At 58.0% G+C, this 18,924-nt stretch overlaps 1 protein-coding gene across 6 annotated transcripts in view; it reads left to right on the top strand.

The window, feature by feature from the left end:
• The window catches only part of ARAP1 (ArfGAP with RhoGAP domain, ankyrin repeat and PH domain 1), a 36,428-nt gene that overhangs the window by 10,076 nt on the left and 7,428 nt on the right, over positions 1–18,924 (top strand). For 4 of the 6 annotated variants that reach the window (XM_063393679.1, XM_063393677.1, XM_063393678.1 and 1 more), the window contains 20 exons: positions 4,167–4,315; positions 5,843–5,910; positions 6,794–6,897; positions 7,446–7,616; positions 9,298–9,367; positions 9,646–9,766; positions 9,882–10,087; positions 10,456–10,562; positions 10,660–10,859; positions 10,956–11,041; positions 12,348–12,530; positions 13,481–13,655; positions 15,090–15,224; positions 15,487–15,622; positions 16,125–16,227; positions 16,315–16,510; positions 16,835–16,880; positions 17,091–17,254; positions 17,550–17,762; positions 18,642–18,747. In XM_063393679.1, the coding sequence (XP_063249749.1) occupies positions 4,167–4,315; positions 5,843–5,910; positions 6,794–6,897; positions 7,446–7,616; positions 9,298–9,367; positions 9,646–9,766; positions 9,882–10,087; positions 10,456–10,562; positions 10,660–10,859; positions 10,956–11,041; positions 12,348–12,530; positions 13,481–13,655; positions 15,090–15,224; positions 15,487–15,622; positions 16,125–16,227; positions 16,315–16,510; positions 16,835–16,880; positions 17,091–17,254; positions 17,550–17,762; positions 18,642–18,747 (2,739 nt within the window). Of the gene's footprint in view, positions 1–86; positions 139–4,166; positions 4,316–5,842; positions 5,911–6,793; positions 6,898–7,445; positions 7,617–9,297; positions 9,368–9,645; positions 9,767–9,881; positions 10,088–10,455; positions 10,563–10,659; positions 10,860–10,955; positions 11,042–12,347; positions 12,531–13,480; positions 13,656–15,089; positions 15,225–15,486; positions 15,623–16,124; positions 16,228–16,314; positions 16,511–16,834; positions 16,881–17,090; positions 17,255–17,549; positions 17,763–18,641; positions 18,748–18,924 lie in introns of those variants that run through there. The other 2 variants (XM_063393683.1, XM_063393684.1) reach the window with 2 other exon arrangements.

The raw sequence follows: 18,924 nt of genomic DNA on the forward strand, positions 1-18,924 counted from the left end.
ATGGGATGGGATGGAACTGTGGCCGCGCCAGGCGGCGGTGTCTGAACAGCACCCCCAGGACACAAAGGTGCTCCAGTGGCGTGGGGGACTCGGGGGTCACCATGGCAGAGCCCTGGGGGCTGTGCCAGTGTAGGACAGGTGGGTGGCCATAGGGCCCTGGTGTGCCATGATGCACTCATAACATACAGGTGACATGTATGTGTTGGTGCTTGGTAACGACAAAAGGGAATATATATGGGTGTATAGGTGTGTATAGATACGTGTATGTGTGTATCTATATATTTCTAACATAGATCTTGATGCTGTAGTGAATATATACAGCTGTATATCTGTGCATCCATATATATGTTGTATGTGTATTATATGGATATATTGGGGAGTTCAGAACTAACCCGTTTAACCCCAAAACTCTGATTTCAAAAGTCACTTTAATTGTATGACCAGGAATATATTTGCTATAGGTGAGTTCTTGTTTTGAGAACATTTTAAAAATAAAGAGCTATCATTTCCTAAGAAATTCTTCCCTCTGAGGGTGGTGAGGGTCTGGCACAGGCTGCCCAGAGAAGCAGTGGCTGGCCTATGCCTGGAAATGTTAAAGACCAGGTTGGATGGGGCTTGGAGTAACCTGGAGTTGTAGGTGTCTCCCTGCCCACGGCATGAGATAAGCTTTAAAGTCCTTTTCCAACCAAACCATTCCATGGTCTAGGACTCTTTGGCCAGTGCTGGTGCCTGGCCATGCCCATGGTTGGAGGAGATGCTGTGGTGCAGGACAGCTGGCACAGACAAGGGTTGCATTCAGGAGGGTGAGGGTATGAGTCACCCTATGGTGGGTGTTGGGTCCTGGCTCTACATGTAGGGCAGCATTTGCTGGGAGCTTGGGAAGCTATCCACACTGGGGCTCCCTGGAGTGATGGGTGACTAGCTAAAGTGCCCTGCACTGGATCTGAGGGAGCTCCACAGCCCTGGGTTGCTGTTGGCCCCAAACACATCTCCTGCCTCCTGGGGGGATCTGACTTGGGCGCCTGCAGCCAGTGAAGATGAAAGGCCTGGGACTTGGGGGGGATACTGCTGGGTTGGCCAAGGACTAACAACTGTGGAGGATGCTTGCCCATGTTGTGGTTGATGGTTGCTCATGTCTGGATGATCCTTGCCCAAGCTGAGTTGATGCCGACATCAGGGTGTAGTTTGCCTAAGTCAGTTTGCCCAGGTCTGGATGGTACTTGTCCACATCAGGGTGATGCTCACTGCATCCAGGCTGGGGCTGGGGCTCTTTTCCAGCAGCTTTGAGGCAGCTGCATTGATCTAACCCTGTCTCTGGGTGGGACTGAGACCCCCCCATAAGCCCTTGTGAAGGTGGGAGTGCCCACAGGGGAGGGGCCTCCAAGAATGAGGGCTGAGGAAGAGCTGGAGCACCCCAGCATAGGCAGACAGCCTGGGCACAAAGCAGGTGACCTGAGCATTTCTGGGATGACGCCACCCACCCATCTCCCCTCACTTCCGTCTGTGCTGCCGTGGTCCCTGGTGCTTCCTCCTAGCTGCTTGCAGAGCCATACTGCGGTTTCCTCCAGGCCACGTTCACCTCCGGGCTCTCACCACGCCCCAAACGCTGGGCCACCCGAAGCATTCCTGTGCCCGGAGGTGATAGGGTCATCCAAGTCCTGCTGGCTGTGGGATGTCTGAGATATTGCCTCCCACGTGTTGATGGCAGCAACTCAGTTCAACACTGGGAGCTCTCTCTCACCAGTTCCAGACTTGATGCCACCCTCTCAGTGGCAGCAGTGGGGCTGTGAGCCGCCAGGTTTCAGCCACTGATGGCTCAGACCTCGACACCCCACAGAGGATCCCATGAGCAGTGTTGCATGAGCCCCCTGATCATGGGATGAGGCTATCAGTGAAGGGGACACCCCCTCCACATGCCCAGGGGATGGTCTAGGGATTAGAGCAGCTCCCCGAGCAGCTGGTGCAGGGAGGGGGGTTGTAGAAAGTGATGTCCAAGGAAGTGATGACAGAAGAGTCCTTTTCAGAGGGCTGGGTGAGCTGGGCAGGGGTGGTGGCCTGGGCAGAAGTTTGGCTTTGGGGTAGTGCCTGTGGGAGTGCAGCCCTCTCTGCCCTCCTTACAAGAGAGGCCTAGATAAAGGACAGCAGATAAGGTGCTGCTCAGATAAGGGACGGCCCATAAGGCACTGGTTTGCCATTTCTCTAATGGCAGAGGTGGCACCAGCCAGACCCTGCCTGGAGCAGGACTGGCATCCTTTGGGCATGGCTGCGGGGGGTGCAGGGGGTGATGTGGCACCCATGCTACCCCATGGAGCCACGAGGGGACATGAAGCCCAGGGATGCTACAGCAGCAGATGATGACATGGAGAGCAGGCAGACCAGTGGGGAGGGGAGGGTGTTTTGGGGAACTGGGGTGTTATTTGTGTCTGAGATCTGTGGGTGTCCATCCTGTTGGTCGCTGGGATGATGGGGCTAGGGGCTGGACAGAAACCCTCCTGAGAAGTTCCGTGCAGGAGATGGGGGTTGTCCTGGCCTAAGGCTTGTCATCTCACTGCTGGCCATGAGGCTTGTGCTGTAGCCCCCCAACCACACCCCAGGGGGCAAACAGCATCCTGGGTGGCTGCACAGATGCAGACCTCAGCCAGGCTCTTGCTGGAGGCTCTGTGGTTTGTACACTGTCACCTCCATGTCTCTGGGTCTCTGCACATCTGGGTGCTCTGGCAGCTCCTGCCTGGTGGTGTTGGGAGCAGTGCTGCTCCACTGCCCACACTCCCCTTCCTATGCTCCCCTCCTTCTCTGCCAGCATTCCCTGATGTATGGATGGTTGTGGCTGGTTCCCATGGAGATAGCTGCTGAGAAATGAGGTCAGGCTGACCCAGGGAGAGCCAGCACTCCCATCCTCCCTGCTTCCTGCTCCAGCCAGGGAGAAGTTTCTTCTCCAGCTCACCCCAAGCTAAGGGAAAGCTCTTGGGCACAAGCCATGGTGCTGAGAGGCACATCCCCGGAAACCATGGGGTGCTGATGGCACCCTTGGCCATGGAATCGTGGGATCACAGAATGGTCTGGATTAGATGAGACCTTAAAGCTCATTTAGTTCCACCCCCCTTTCCAAGGCGAGGGACATCTCCCATTAGACCAGGCTGCTCCAATCCCACGTGGCCCTGAAAATTTGCAGGCATGGGGCAGTCACAGCTTCTCTTGATAACTTGTGCCATGGCCTTACCACCCTCAGAGGGAAGAACTTCTTCCCAATATCCAATCTAACGTTCTTGTAGGCTGCAGTGGGAAGTGGCTGGGGCAAGGATGGGGATGGTGCCAACATGCAGGTGCCCTGGGACTCACCTACCTGGGGCTTGGGGTGGAAATTCCACCCACTGCCTCTGCCCTCTCTCTGGATTCAGGGATGCTCCAAAGGTACTTTGTATTTTTATACCCAGGAGAAACTTCTTAATTTCCTGCCCTTGAAAACACCATTACTCCAGAGGTTTCTATTGATAGCCTGCCACCTTTGAGTCTCACGAAGGCAGGAAGCAAGGAACAGTAGGTAGGAGTGGCTGAGCCCAGCTGCTCAGGGGCTCTTTGGAGAGGAGGAGAGTCCCCATGGTCCCTCTCCCCACTGGTCAAGGTTTTGGGGCTGGGGGAATGGCTCACTGGAGCCAGGAGAAGCTCCATTTCCAGGATTTCTTACTGCTGTGGCACTCACCCTGGATCTCCAGTGTCCACCTTACCATAAGGAAGCTGGTGGCACAGAGCATCCCTAGGACCCCCATCCTGCTCAAGGAACCCTGTGACCACCTGCAAAGCAGCTAAGGAAGCAGCTCTGCCATTGTTTAGACTGGAGGAAAGACAACAACCTGCTCTGGGATGTGGCTTCAAGGCTGTGGGTGGCTTGGGGTGTCCCAGAGTCAGATAAGGATCCTCAGCCGTGGAGCACAACCAGGGGAGTGAGGCTGGATGCCAGGAAAACATTTCCAGGCTAGAAAAGTGGTCATCAAACCCAAGCACAGGAAAAGCTTTGCCATGGAGTCTTGGGAATTGGTTTGTGGGTTTGGGTCTGCTGGGGTTTGGTCCCTTTTGGTGTCCTCTGTGACCCCCCTGCCAGTGTGTATCAGGGTTGGGAATTGAGGCAGGGGCTGGCATAGGACAGTGCTTGCTCCTCTCTCCCACAGCATCCCAGCCAAAGAGGAGGTCCCCAGCACTGAAAGAGCACCTGGTGTCACCCTGTCCCCCCTGCTTCCCTTGCCTCGCACGAAGACGCCAGCCCCGACGCCACCGACACTGCCCTCCAAGGCCACCCTTCCCTTCGTGCCAGAGTTTGGTGAGTACAAGGGGGGGCCCTTCCAGTCTTCCCCTGTCACAAATCTTCCCTTGGAATATCTGGCTGCCAATCCATCAGCATCCATCCCACAGGTGCTGTGCCTTCCCTCTTGTCAGTTTGTTCCTCTATCCCTGCTGTGGTCTCTTTCTTCTCTATCTTCTTTCTTGCCTTCTGGGCTGGAGGTGTCAGTGTGCAAGACCTGGGCTGGGGGATTTAGAGTCTAATTAGTGTGAGGTCTAAGCTGGGGGCTTCAGGGAAGGGGTGTAAGACCTGAGTTGGGAGTTTCAGGGCATGCAAGATGTGGATTGGGGGTTTGGGTGCAGCCTCTCCTAGGGCCCAGCAAAGGTTTCTGTGGGTGCTGGAAGCACTCACACCCACTCACAGAGGAAAAGTGAACTTATCAGGGGGGTGAAATGCAGATGTCCCTGATTCTGCGGTCCCAGGACTGTGCCTTTGCATCCCCCAACGCCCCCCTCAAGGTGTCCCTGGGGCTCAGCCAACTGCAGGGAGCAATACTGAACTGGGGACCCCCATGGAGGGGTGAAAGTTTGGTCTCAGGGTGCAGCCCTGTTTGGACTATACCTCAGCTGAAATAGCTCTGCTGGAAGGAAGAGGAAGAGCTGAGTTGCGTGGGGTGCTGGGTGCCTCTCAAGGCCAGCAGCCCTGCAGGAAGCAGCACTGGTTTAACTGGGAGTTGGGGTATGTTTCAGAAGCTGGGAGAAGCCGTGGACAGGGGACTTACCTGTTTTTTGGAGGAAGCAGGGAGGAAAGCTGCTCCCATCCTGATGGGTTTGGGATGCAGAGTCTGCAGGGGGTTCTGTGGTGCCAAGATGAGCATCTACCTGCACCCCTCAACCCCCTGCAGCCCGGGAACATCCTTGCCTGCTGTCAGGGCCCAAATATCATCTGGGTGGGGGCTTTGGGAGGAATCTGCTCCAGATTCTCTGTGGGATTTGGGAGTGGGTATCTGCCATGGCCAGACTGTCTGGGGCCACTTGTTCCCTGTGGGGTTACAATCCTGACCAGGATTCCTGCTGATGTGCATGCTGGGTGAGGAGGAACCATCTCTCGCTCTCATCATCCTCTGGGATGTCATTTCCATGGTGCACAAACTCGGGAGCTGATAAGGAATGGGAGAGGAGGGAGGGGAATCCACCCTGGAAAACAAGCTGTGGAAAAAGCCCCTAGGAACCCCCAGCAGCAGGAGCTCCCAGGCAGAGACACTAGAGCCTGGACGGAGCCATGGTGCTGGGGCTGGTGTCACCACGTCCCTTTCTGGTGAGGCCAAGAGTTTTGTGACAGAGCTGGGAGGTGCCACTAGTGGGACTTTGCCCTTTCCCAGCTCTTCCCGAAACTCCTTGATAAGACCCTTGTCACAGGGATGGACTGGTTATTTGCCAAGCGCAAAGCAAGGGGAAGCCAGCCACGCCTGCATCATCCTCCCCACAGGCTCCAGGATAGCAGGGGGAATTGGGACCCCTTGCTCCATCCCAGCTGATTCCCAGCATCTTCCCTTTCCTTTGTCAGATGACTCAGACTACGAGGACGTGGCGTGGGAGGAGGAATTAGCCAGACCGACGGGGGAGATGGCCAAGGTTGGTCCCACCATGGGGCTGGAGGTGGGCAGGAGCTGACAGGGTGACTGGCCCTAAGGACACGTACCAGCCTTTGGATGCTCCAGAGATACTGGTTAGGGCTGGAGGATCGTGTTGGCAGTGGCTAGAAAGGAGGTTCTGCCTCCATGAACACCCACTGGGTCTTCCATAGGTTCCTCTAGGAAGTACCCTCTGGATCTCCCATGGGGGCTGGAACCCCAGAGCTGGAACTGGGTTCTTCAGTGTCCTTGGGAAGTATCTATCAGGTCTTTCAGTGGTGCTGGAACTCGAGGGTCCCTGGGGAGTACCCACCAGGTCTCACCCCAGAGTCCCCAGGAAGCACTCACTGGGTCTTCTGGGGTCTCTGGGGAGCACCCACAGCTGTGCAGCACACCGCCACACTCATGTGCCCAGAGTGTGTGCTAGTAGATATCTCTAGCACTGCATCTTGAATGTAATTCCTGGATTGTGAATTTCTATCTGCCTCCCTTGCTCTCTGGGGTGGGAACGCATGGATTTGAGGAGTCCCAGAAGCTGCAGAGCCCTCTGAGCACTTGAAGCCCCTGTCTGCATTTGCTTGGGAACACCAGGGCCAAGGAGGCGATGCCAGATTTCTCATGAAGCTCCGACATTTTTAGCTGCTATAAATAAATAACCATCCTAGTGTTCAGCTCCTCCCTTGACTGCACTTCCCTCTCTCTATAAGCCTCAGCATGCCTCTTTCTGGGCACCCTGGCACTGTGCAGACCTGTTGAGCTGGGGATGGGCTGATGACATGGCATTGTGTCCCCTCTCCTTCTATCCACTCTGCTCCCTCGTGGGGAGTGGGGGAGAGTGGGGGCACCAAGGAGACCCTATGTGTCACCCGTGTGTGTCTCTGCAGGAGGATGCTGAGCCTAGGATGGGGCGACCACAGTCCCTGCATTTCAACAGCCTCTTCAGTGAAGATGAGTTTGGCGATGACCACCCCAATGCACCCCCTGCCAAGTATGAGCTTGGCTGCCGCGCTGTGTGCAGGGATGTGTGTGAGGCTGGTGATGTGCTGTGTGTGTGTATAGGCAAGGGAGATCCGTGTGTGTACCAGGGGGTGTTTTTGTTTGTGTGAGGGGTGTGAGCACAGGCAGAGAGCTCTTCTGCATGGCAGGGCAAGTGACTGCACAGGTCAAGTCTTCTTGTCTATGCACAGCTCCACAGTGTGCACACACATGGGCACACATAGGACCTGTGCATGGGAGCACATGAGTGAGTGTGAGCAGAGAGCAGCTCTGCTCGTCACTGGGTTGGGGCTACAGTCTTGGGGGTGCCCCTGTCCCCCCTCCCAGGACAGGGACTCAGGCCTGGGCTGTCCCTGGGACTGGGGGACATGCTGGGACCCCACTGAGGGGTCTGTCCCCAGTGTCCCCGCTTGCATACAGCTGACCTGCATTGCCTGTGCCTCAGGGAAGGTCACAGGGAGGCTGAGGCATGCTGGGGAGCCTCAGCCCCTCCCGGGACCTGCCTGCTCTTAACCCCGTCCCTCGGCTCCTCATCCCCAGTGGTGGCAGCAGCTGGAGTGACAGGGACCCCAGCCTGCACCCATCTGCACCCGCCGCCTTCCCTGGCAGCAGCCCCGGCACACTCAGTGACAGCATGGAGGGCACCAGTGCCACCAGCCTGCTGTCACCCACCATCAGAGCAGGGTGGCTGGACAAGAACCCACCACAGGGGTGAGTGATGTACTGGGGGTTTCCTGTGTGACATGGAATTGTGATTTTCTCCTCATTTTTTTTGTAATTCCTGCTTATGGGGGTGTACTTTTGCTTTGGTGAAAATCCATCACTGGGTTCCTTCCACTCCTTTCTAACTTGTGATTTAGATTAGAAACACCCTTTTTTTGTGAGAGAGCCTTTCTCGGAGAAGGTGCCACCAGTTGTTGTACTGACTTTGCTGAGAAGGGGAGGCTGCACCTCGAGTTTCCTCTCAGACCCTGCATCACTGGGAAAGGAGCTGCTCCTTTTCCCCTGAGCAAGCCCTGGAATAGCAATGACCACAAGAGAAGCTGTCAGGGATGAGGTGGAGTGTCTGGGCTGAGCTGTGCATTTGGGATCACTGGGTTTGCCACAGGAGGAGGTGCTGATAGCCCCTGTCCCATGGGATGGCAGTCCCAAATCCTGGGCTCATGGTGGAAAGTCAGAGTGGTGCAACAGTAAAACAGGAGAAGTGCTGCGCTTGTGCCTGTGTGCTCCAGGATGAGCAAGCCAGGGAGTCACGGGGAGCTCAGGGATCCCCCTGGGAGTCTAGTGAACCCAGTTAGCACAACCAGCAGTGTGCACAAGGATCCCACTCAAAGAGGCCCTGTGCTAGCTGGGAGGCAGCAATCAAGCAGAAGATGTGATGGATTTTGGGGGCTTCTTAGTCTGGGCTCCAAGGAAACCCCAAGGCAGCAGTTCTGTCAAGGAGGAGGAGGAAGCTCAGCTGTTTGCAACAGAGCAGCCGTGCTGCTGGGGAAGTGAGAGCAGCTGGAAGGTCCCGGGGAAGCTGCTCCAGCAAACCTTTCCTGAGTAAACAAGCCCTTGAGCAACCATGTCCCTGCTGCCACACCAGCCCCCAGCCCCACCAGCAGGGGGGGACCTGGGGGTTCAATGCTGGTAGGGGGCTGCATGGCAGGGCATGCTGGAGCTGTGTTGGAAAGGGCTTGGCTCCTCCTGCAGTCCTAATGCTAAAGGGATGGGCTGAAGAGTGTCCTGCCTTTTCCTGTGGTGCATGGTTGGTCTGCATCCTCAGCTGGGGAGGGCAAAGGCATCTCTGGTGGGCTCTCCTGCAGCCCCCAGAGGGTCCTGCCTCTTATCTGTATCCCCATCCTGATAGAGATGCATAGCTTCTCCCTCTGCTCCGATGCCACTGACCCCTCCTGGAATGTGTCTCCTGGATTGAATCCTGCCTGGCTGTTAGGGGCAGCCCTTGTTCTCAGCTCCATGTTTTAATTGGTGCCTGGAGAAAAGCATGAAGTCCCCATTGCTATCCCCAACAGCAACATGAGGGCACAGGGAGAGGCCACAGGATCAAGGGCTGGGGACTTTGAGGGCTGGCCAGGACATGCCTCTTATGCCTGAGCAGGATAGAGGACTGGGGATATAGCACCAGATCAAGGGCTGGGGACACAGGGAAGAATGGAGGGCTGGGGATATCGAGGGCTGGGGACACAGGGCAGAATGGAAGGCTGGGGACATCAAGGGCTGAGGACACGGCACATGATGGAGGGTTGGGGACATTGAGGGCTGGGGACACAGAGCAGGATCAATACTGAGGTGGCCTCAGGCTTTTGGCAACTGGGGCATGAACACGCAAGCAGAATCATCCTGAGTTCAAGGGCATCTCCTCCAACAAGTCCCTCCCGTCCCCTGCCAGGTCCTACATCTACCAGAAGCGCTGGGTGAAGCTTGATGCCGACTACCTTCGCTATTTTGACAGTGAAAAGGTGGGTGGAGAAGATGGATGTGGGGATTTGGGATGAGAAGGTGGCAGAGGAGCTGCCCCAGCAGGGCCACTTTGCTCTGGGCATCCCAACTCAGAGATGTAGCCGTGCCTCGGCAGTATCCCAGGGAGCAGCTATGGCTGGGTGCTGGGGATGAGATGTGGGAGGCTCACAGCCTCCTGGACATTGGAGCTGGAGCACTGGGAACCTGGGGCACTACCTGCCCCATTTCCCCGAGACCACCGACATGAGCAGCATTGTCTCCCCACTCCCTGACTCAGGATACCTACTCCAAGCGGCTCATTCCCGTCTCCTCCATCTCCCGCGTCTCCAGCATTGGAGACCAGAAATTTGAGGTTGTCACCAACAACCGCAACTTTGTGTTCCGCGCAGAGAATGATGGTGAGTGACAGGGGGCTCTGTTCCCCAGCTGCTCTCCCTTCCCAGCCCAAAGGATGAGTCCCAGTGGCTCCTGGGGCCAGGCTGATCCTGACCCATCTTGCCTTTGGCCCCACAGCAGACCGCAATGAGTGGATATGGACCCTGCAGCAGATTGCAGAGGAGCAGAAGAGCAAAGCTCCAGAGAGGACGCTGATGTCCTTGGCCACCGACAGTGCCACTGAACTAGTCGATAAGAGTGGCTTCCTGGAGCTGCGGGGCTTTAAGCACAAGCTCTTTGTGGTGGTGGCTGGGGACAAAGTGTTCCTTTACAAGAATGCGGAGGTGGGTTGCTGGAGGGACTGTTGCACTATGGGCGACCCTGATGCCATTTCAAGGGGGACCCCTTCCCTTTGCACTCCCAACTTGGGCAGAGCAGCAGTGAGCCAGGGCACCTAGGCCTGCCATCCCTCAAATGGGGACAGCACAGAAGCCACAGGGTACTGCCCTCTGAGCCCTCCCTTTCTGCTGGCTCTGAGCCTTGGGATCTCCCAGGAGTATCAGATCTGCTGTAGCTGCTTCCAGAATCTCTGGTGCCCAAGGTACCCCCAGGATGAGAACTGGGCCGGGAAGGGACAGAGTTACCCCAGCTTCAAGGCACTGGATCCCGTCATGTATCCGCCCATCATCCCTTGCCCACTCTCCCCCACCAGGACTATCGGCTGAGGATTGGCATCACCTACATTGAGATGAATGTGGGGAATGTAAAGGAAGTGGATCGCCGGGGCTTTGACCTCACCACACCGTACAGGATCTTCAGGTAAGACCTTCAGGCACCCACCTCCAGGGTGGGGAGAGGGTGCTGAGGGTGCTGCCCACCCCAAACCATGGTATTTGTCCCTTGTCCCTCCTGGCAGCTTCTCTGCTGATTCGGAGCAGGAGAAGGAGGAATGGGTGGAGGCCATGCAGCAGTCCATCACTGAGGCACTCTCCAACTCGGAGGTGGCCAAGAGGATCTGGACGGTGGAGTCCAACCGCTTCTGTGCTGACTGTGGCTCCTCTAAACCCGACTGGGCCTCCATCAACCTCTGTGTTGTCATCTGCAAGAGATGTGCAGGTACCCATATCCAGAAGAGCAGAGATGGGGATCCCTGGGGACCCCCAGACTTTTCCCACCTCAAAATGGGTCCCTAATGGCTCATCTCCCTGGCAGGGGAACACCGGGGATTGGGCCCTGGCATCACCAAAGTCCGGAGCCTGAAGATGGACAGGAAGGTGTGGACTGAGGAGCTGATTCAGGTAGTGGCACAGACTGGTCCCAAAAAGCCCTTTTGGGGGGCAAAACCGTGTTCGCTCTGCGTTGTGGAGCTGCTGGCCGTGACCTGGGGGGTGCTGGCGCACGGCAGGGCTCTTCCAGGCTGATTCCGAACACAGTGGTGTGGCTTGCCTGGGGACAGGACCCCCAGCAGTCTTTCATTCTGTCCCTGTGGACCTGTGGCGGCCAGTTCAGCGTGCTGGCGAGGACAAGCGGTGCTCAATGTGCCACAGACAGATGGTGTCTTTTTCTGTGGGGGGGACAAGGCTGTGGGGCCGTGGCTGTGGGGCCGTGGCTGTGGGGCCGCGGCTGTGGGGCGGCTGTGGGGCCGTGGCTGTGGGGCTGGAGCGGGGCCAAGGGCGGGGCAGTCGCCCGGACCGGTATGGCCGCCGGCGCGGAGGAATGTGTCGGCGCAGCCTGGGCCGGGAGTGGGTGGGCGGGGGGAGCTGGGATTCGTTTCAAGAGCTAACCTGGCAGCCATTTCCCGCCGGCAGAGCCTGGCTGGCTCCCGTCTTTCCATCCATCTTGCTCAGATCCTGCATTCCTGCTTGGCGTCCCACCCGCGCAGCCCCCGCCTCCAGCACTGCCTGCTCCCCGAGCTCCCACAGGCTTCCAGCTGCTGCCTGCGGCTGCTCCCCTTCCCCTCCCCTCTCTGGGAACGCTGCCTGAAACCACCCCAGCATCCCCAGGGCCTCCGCTCGCACCGCCCCTCCTCGACTCTTGCATGCACCCGTTCCACCCCTGAGAACTGCGGGGTGCTGGCAGTCTCCTGTGGGTATTGAGCTGATGTGAGTCTCCCTGATAAATCTCTTAAAGGCGTTGCTCAGCTGTGGGTAGCGGGGTGGCGAGGGGCCACCAAAAGCGCTTTGAATCTGTCCCCTTGGATACTGAGCACCACTCCACCTCCCACAGCTGGGTGCTGCTTTCCAGATGTGATTTTTCCGGAGCAGGAAGGGGAGCTGGCAGCTATGCGGGCTGTCAGATGCTGCGTGCCTGCAGTGGGTGGGTGCACCTGCACTCTGCCCACTACCCACTCCCCACTCCCCGCTCCCCACTCCCCACTCCCCACTCCCCGCTCCCCGCTCCCCACTCCCCACTCCCCGCTCCCTGCTCCCCGCTCCCCGCTCCCCACTCCCCACTCCCCGCTCCCCACTCCCCGCTCCCCGCTCCCCGCTCCCCTACACCACCCATGCTCTTCATGCACCCCACTGTTCCTCCGGGGCAGCAACCAGCAAGCTCCCCCACGTGCCCCAGCAGTATTGTCACACTGGCGTCTCCTTGTCCCCACAGCTCTTCCAGCAGTTTGGCAACGCGATGGCAAACCAGTTTTGGGCTGCAAATGTGCCTCCCAGTGAGGCCATCAGCCCCACCAGCGGCAGCCAGGACCGGAGGCGCTTCATCATCGCCAAATACCGGGAGGGCAAGTACCGCCACTACCACCCACTCTTCGGCAACCAGGAGGAGCTTGACAGGGTCAGTGGCCCGCAGGGATGGGCGCCTGCTTGGGGATTCTGCCTGGGCACAAAGCGGTGCTGAGCTGAGGTCATGAGGCCCTTTTGGGAGTGAAGTCTGTGTCCACACAGGATATCCTCCCTGCCTGTATCACCCTAGCCTCTACTGCACACCCTGTGTCCTCACTGTGCACCCCAAGCCAAAGCCTAGGGTCTCCAGGAGGGATGAACCAGCTCTGGGGACAAGGTAACATCTCTGCCACGGGGCATAACCAGCTTCATGTCCAGGCTGGAGAGCTGTGTCCAAGATGGGATCTCTCTACCACAGCCAGGGTTTACCTCTTCCTGGCTTGGAAATTGTTTTGGGGTCAAGCTCTGGGCTGGATAGGGCTTAGGTGAGCTGGTGCTGGGGGCACACCCCAGTTGAGGCAGCTTGTCATCCCTCCCCAGGAGTATCTGGCCAGCACTCCTAATCACCAGCCACGGTTCCCATTCGCTGTGCTGGCTGCTGGCAGAGTAGCAGACTAGAGCGTCACACAAGAAATATCACACAGGGAATGCCATCCTGGTGCTCTGGCTGCTGACCTTCGCCTCCTGCTCTGCTGTGGCTTCGCCTGTGCCATGGCTTCTCCAGTGTTTGCACAAACGGTGGGGGCACACGGGGGCCCAGTCAGCCAAGGGAATTCACATGTGGGCTTGTTTGTTTTCCTACTCTGGCTTGGCTGTCCCGCCCCGCTGCCGTATGACTTCACCCCGGCTCCTTAAGGGAGGGATTCGCTGCCGGCTCCAAACTTTTTCTCCCAGTTTGAGCCTCCTTTGTTCTGACCAGGCGGCTGGGAGGCGGCCGGGAGGCAGCCAGGGGTCCGGCAGCTCACTGCACTCACACGGCTCCTTTTGCTGGGGGTCTCCTCCTCCTCCTCGTCCTTGGTGGCAGCCAGCAGCTTCACCACTGGCCTCCTGGCTCTGCTGCAGGCTCTGTGTGCGGCCGTCACCACCAGTGACCTGGCAGAGACGCAGGCTCTGCTCTTCTGTGGGGCATCGGTGACCTGTGACACCGGGGACCCCCAGTGCCCAACGCCTCTGGCCCTGGCTGAGAGAAGTGGGCAGCGGCTGCAGATGGAGTTCCTGCACCACAACAAAACTTCAGGTAAGGGCTGACCCCTTGAAGCTCTGCCATGGGCTCACACCCACTGACAACATTCCTGGAGTTGCTGCTGGGCTGTTCTGGGGGACACAGCTATGTGTTGGGCTAGTCCCAGCTCTGTGTTCTGCCCAGCAGATTCCAAGCAGGAGGCTCACCATCTGCTAGCACTGCTGGGGCTCTGTGTACCCTGTGAGAAGGAAGAGAGGCTGTGGGGCTCCCCTGCACCCCTGGGAGCTCAATCCCAGCTGGGAGCACAGGTCTGGAGCCCATCTGGGGATGCCAGCTGGTGTTGCAGGCACCGGAAGGGATAGGAGAGAGTATTCCCACACCATCCTGGCATGCTGTGGGCATTCCAGGTAGCTTCAAGGGACATTCCTCTTTCAGATGGGCAGCCCCCACGTCCAGCACGTCCCTGGGGCAGGAGGGCCGACCCCCCTAATGAGCAGTCCCGTTCTGCTGGATGTGCACCCCTGCCCCTGAACTTGATTCAGGAGGGCTGACGGCTCCCATGGGATCTGCACCCTAATACAGGCCCTGGGCGGGTGGGCAGGAACACTTGGGCAGGTGGAACAGATGTGTGAGGGGCTAGCCAGCACCTGCCAGAGCTGTCACCTCCCTCCTCGCCTCGGCAGCCAAGTCTGTTGGCAGAAGTTGGAATTTGCGCAGGTCTGGCACTGGCCTAGCTCTTCCTGACATGTCATCGCTAAAGGTGTCTGGGAGGGCTGCGAGGTCTCTCAGGCCACCCCAGTGACTCAGAGAAGTCCAAAGCTTTGGCTCATACTGCTGGGGCCAGCAATCTCCAGTGTCCTGGGATTGCTGGGGTGTATGAGCCCAGCACTGTGTGAAGCAGGGTTGGACTGGGGAACCAGAGATTTGCCTCATCCTGGATTCCCCACCTCTAGAGCTCCAGGCACCCTACACTCTGACCTGGGTGTGATGCAGGGGTGTACCTGCATCTTATCTCTGCTTCATTCTGGAGGAAGTGGGGGTTGCGTCCTGCTGGCAAGGTAGGGAAATCGAGACAGGGGACATGACTGTGATCAGATGAGGAGGTAGTGACAGAGCCCTGGGCTGTTATTTCAGCTGCAGGACTGTGATGCTTTGCCCTGCACTTCCTGCAGAGCATCAGGATTCTGGGACAGCCTGGGAGTGACCTCAGTGGTGGGGGAGCCTGGGCCCCACCTCCGTACATGGTTCCCATCCAGTCCCAGCTCTGCTTAGGGAAGGGCTTTGGGGAGGACTCAGGATGTAGGATGACTCCCAGGCAGCCCTGGATTTGGATACCACCACTGTTCCTTGCACCCCGGCTGTGCTGTGGTGAGAACTCGGGATGCAGCCTGTGAGATGCTCCTTGGGCTGAGATGGGGAAACCCAGCTGCCTTGTGCAGCTGGGGAGGCGGGCAGCTCCCCATGACAGACTGATTTCCCTGCTTGCAGAGCCACCACGCCTGGAGATGGTGTGCAGTGAGGAGAAGCCCTACTCTGTGCACCTGCCCTCCGTTACTCACAGTGGCTTCCTCTACAAGACCCCCTCCATGGTCAAGCCCATCAGTGAGCGGAAGGGCCCAGAAGGTACGTGTGTGAGACAGGGAAAAGGGAACTGGGAGATTCATAGCAATTTCCTCTGAGAGGGGAAGTTGCACCCTCCCCTGTTCTCTCAGGCATTGAAAAGGTGGCGGGGAAGTGCAGCATCACCTGGTAGCCTGGTTTGATGGGTGGTCACATCAGATGGGCACCCAGTGAGTGCTGCTGGAGTGCTCAGGCTGGTTTGGTGGGTGCTGTGGGGTGGTGCAGAGCTCAGAGCGGCTGCTCAGTGCTCTCCTGTGCTGTGCAGAGTTCAGCCGACGGTGGTGCACACTGCAGGATGGTGTGCTCAGCTACTATGAGAACGACCGTAACACTGTGCCCAATGGCGAGATCAGGGTGGAGGAAATTGTCTGCCTGGTGAACAACCCACTCCATGCCCATGGGTAAGGTTGCACTCCCCTGGAGCTCCCCAACAGCCCCTCCATTCCTGCAGGGCCTGGCACAGCTGCAGTGGCCCACATGAGGGATGACATGAGGGGACTGTAGTCCCCGATCCCACCAATGGCCCCTTAACCTATGGCTTTGCAGGGATTCTGTGTAAGTAATTTGCAGCCCCTTTGGAGCATTTTTCCAATACTTTTGTAACACCTTGGTGACCTCTTTGCAGCTGCTTTGCAATCCCTCTGGAACCCCATCCAGAGGGATTTTGAAATCATTTTGTGGCCCCTGTGCAGTCCCTATGTCCCCTGTTGGAACGCATCCGGCAGCACAGGGATGCTGGAGTGCCTGGGGCCATGGTGGGGGAATCCCATATTAGATCAGCCGTTATCAGAGCCATCAGCAGCCATGCAGCAGGATGCTCCCACCCCTGGAACACCCCTATTGCTCACCAAGCTTTATGTCACCCCATGAGCACCCAGGCTCCCCTTTTTCTCCCTCCTGAAGGATCGAGAGCACATTTGAGGTGTACACTGAGGCAGATCGACTCTACCTCTTCGGGCTGGAGAGCCCTGACTCTGCTCGAGAATGGCTCAAGTCTATTGCCAAGGTGGGATGCAGGGGCCTGGGGTCGCCCTGGGTGCTGGTGGCAACTGGATGCAGTGGTGCTGATGGATTCTTCTCCTCCCTGGTTCAGTCCTTTGTCCAGCCCCGTGCCGAGGAGCTGCTGGCACTAGACTTTGAGCGGCTTGGCCGACTGCATTACAAAGGGGGTCTCACCCTGGAGCAGGCCCAGGAGGGCTGGTTTGCCCTGGTTGGCTCCACGCTCCATGTCTGCTCTGAGGATGGCCGTCGGCAGGAGCCTCTCCAGCTGCGCAAGTTGCAGGAGCTCTGTGAGTACCCCTGCTCTGCTGGCAGGGCCCCCTGTCTGGGAGGGAGGCGTGTCTCCCAAATCCTGCCCTAGGGTGCACCTAGCTTTTGGTGGGAGTCTGGTGGGTATTGCTCCTGTGGAGCTCAGTGTCCCTTGAATGAGACGGAATGCAGCTCCTCTTCCTCCTCTCCATCCTCTTCCCCCTCTTCATCCTCTTCCAAATCTCTGCTTGTCTTATTTGAACTGGAGCTGGACCTGTTGGCAGAGCTTCCCACAGCATGTGGGTCTAGGGGAGCTGTGGCACCCCACGTTCCCAAAGGTGATAGGCTCCCTGCCTGCTTTTCAGCCATCCAGGGGGACCATGAGGTTCTGGTGCTGGTGGAGAGGCGGAGGTAAGACAGTGGGGGAGAGGGAGGGCCCCCCAAGCCAAATACCCCTCCTTGTTCTGGAGTGTCTTTACCCTCCCAGCCATGACTCTAGACCCCCAAAATTGAGTTGGGATCACCTGCAGGCCCACAGGGCCAGCCTTCCTGGGGGTTGCAGACATGCAGTGGGGTGTGGGGGAACACCTCTCCCCCTGTTGAGCCCAGATGTGCTGGCAGGACACTGTACATCCAAGGGGAGCGGAAGCTGGATTTCCTCGGCTGGGTCCACGCCATCCAGAAGGCTGCGGGCAGCTCGGGAGACACCTTGTCGGAGCAGCAGATGACAGAGTCGGACGTGCCACTGCTGGTGGACCGCTGCATTGACTACATTACCCAGTGCGGTATGGGTCAAGTCCTGGGATGCTAGCAGGGACCAGAGCGTGGCGTCCAGGTCACCCCACTGGTGTGGCGTGGCAGGCTGAGAACCCTACATGCTTATTGATACGTTTCCCTCCGTCCCTGAAGGTCTGCTCCAGCTCTGTGGGAGGGCTCCATCTCTCGCAGGGCTTTGGCTCCAGTCACTGGAGCACCTGTGGGATGGGATACTGTGGCACCTGGCAGTGTTTGATGGTGAGCAGCGAGGAGTCGGGTCTGTCTCCTGCAGAGGAGGTCTTATCCCCACTGGTTCCATCACAGGGCTGACATCTGAGGGAATCTACCGCAAGAGCGGGCAGAACTCCAAGACCACCAGCCTTCTGGAGATGCTGCAGCGGGATGCGCGCCGTGTCCGCCTGAAGGAGGGCGAGCACCAGGTGGACGATGTGGCCAACACCCTCAAACGCTTCTTCCGTGACCTTGGGGATGGGCTCTTTACTCGGCGGTGGGCCCCGGACTGGCTGTGGGCAACGGGTGAGCCCTGGGGGCTGCTTGGGGTTGGCAGGAGGAGGGGCATGGGCTACCCAGTTCTGTGTGGCCTATTTTTCCCCTTCGTGGATTGGAGAAACATGTCTGGGCTCCACATGTTCCTCTGTGCTGGAGTCTAACTGGTGGGTGGGGAGTGGAGTGTGTTCATGCTGCCCCTGTACAGACTCATGCTCTGGCAAGGGTGGGGCTGAGCCAGGGGAGACAGCCAGATCCCCTTCCCTTCTGGATCTGCTCATTGGACACTAGGGATAGCTGCACCCAGCAGAAAAACAGACACCAGCTACAGCTGCATGGAGCTAGGATGCTCTGGCTTCAGAGAGCTGGGATGTTCCAGTCCCATTATGCTGAGATACTCTGTTCCCATGAGTCTGGGGCAATCTAGCCCTGCAGAGCTGAGATGCTGTGGCCCCATTGAGCTGTAGTGCCCTGACCTTTATGGATTCAGCTCCATAAAGGTGTGCTATCACCCCATGGACCTGGGATTCTCCAGCCCTAGGGTGCTCCTGCCACCTTGGAACTGGCAGGTTCCAGCCCCATGGAACTGAGATGCTGATCAGCTAGGATGCTCCAGTCCCATGGAGCTGGGACATTCTGGCTGCATGGAACTGGAGTGCTTTGGCTCCATGATGCTGGGATGCTCCAGCCCCATGATGCTGGGTTACTCTGGTCCCATGCCTCTAGGATGCTTCAGCTCTGGCATGCTCTGGCTCTGTAGATCTGGGATGTTCTCTGGCCTCATGGATTTGGGATGCTCCATTCCCACAGTGGGACAGGAGAGGGGAAGTGAAGTCTGTAGAAAGGATGACGTGGGCCTGAGCCTTAATCTCCGCTTTGTGCTCCATATTAATTCTCTCTCTCTGGCAGCGCTGGAGGATGAGGAGGCGAAGGTTGGCGAGTACCGGCAGCTCCTGGCTGCCCTCCCTCCAGTGAACCGTGCCACACTGAAGGCGCTCATCAACCACCTCTTCCGGTATGGCATCGGCCTGGGGGGCATCCCCTGTGGACTCCTGGGTGGCTCTGGGGTGTGGGAGAGCCCTCATCCTTCGGCTCATGTCCCCAGCAAGGAAAGGAGAGGAGTCTGGGGTCAAGCTGTGCCTGTTGGCAAGCATCGTGTCCTGCATGGGGGTTGAAGGGAGGGGTCTGTGGG

Source organism: Prinia subflava, chromosome 3 (genome assembly GCF_021018805.1).
Source record: "Prinia subflava isolate CZ2003 ecotype Zambia chromosome 3, Cam_Psub_1.2, whole genome shotgun sequence".
In the NCBI taxonomy this organism is placed as follows: Eukaryota; Metazoa; Chordata; class Aves; order Passeriformes; family Cisticolidae; genus Prinia; species Prinia subflava.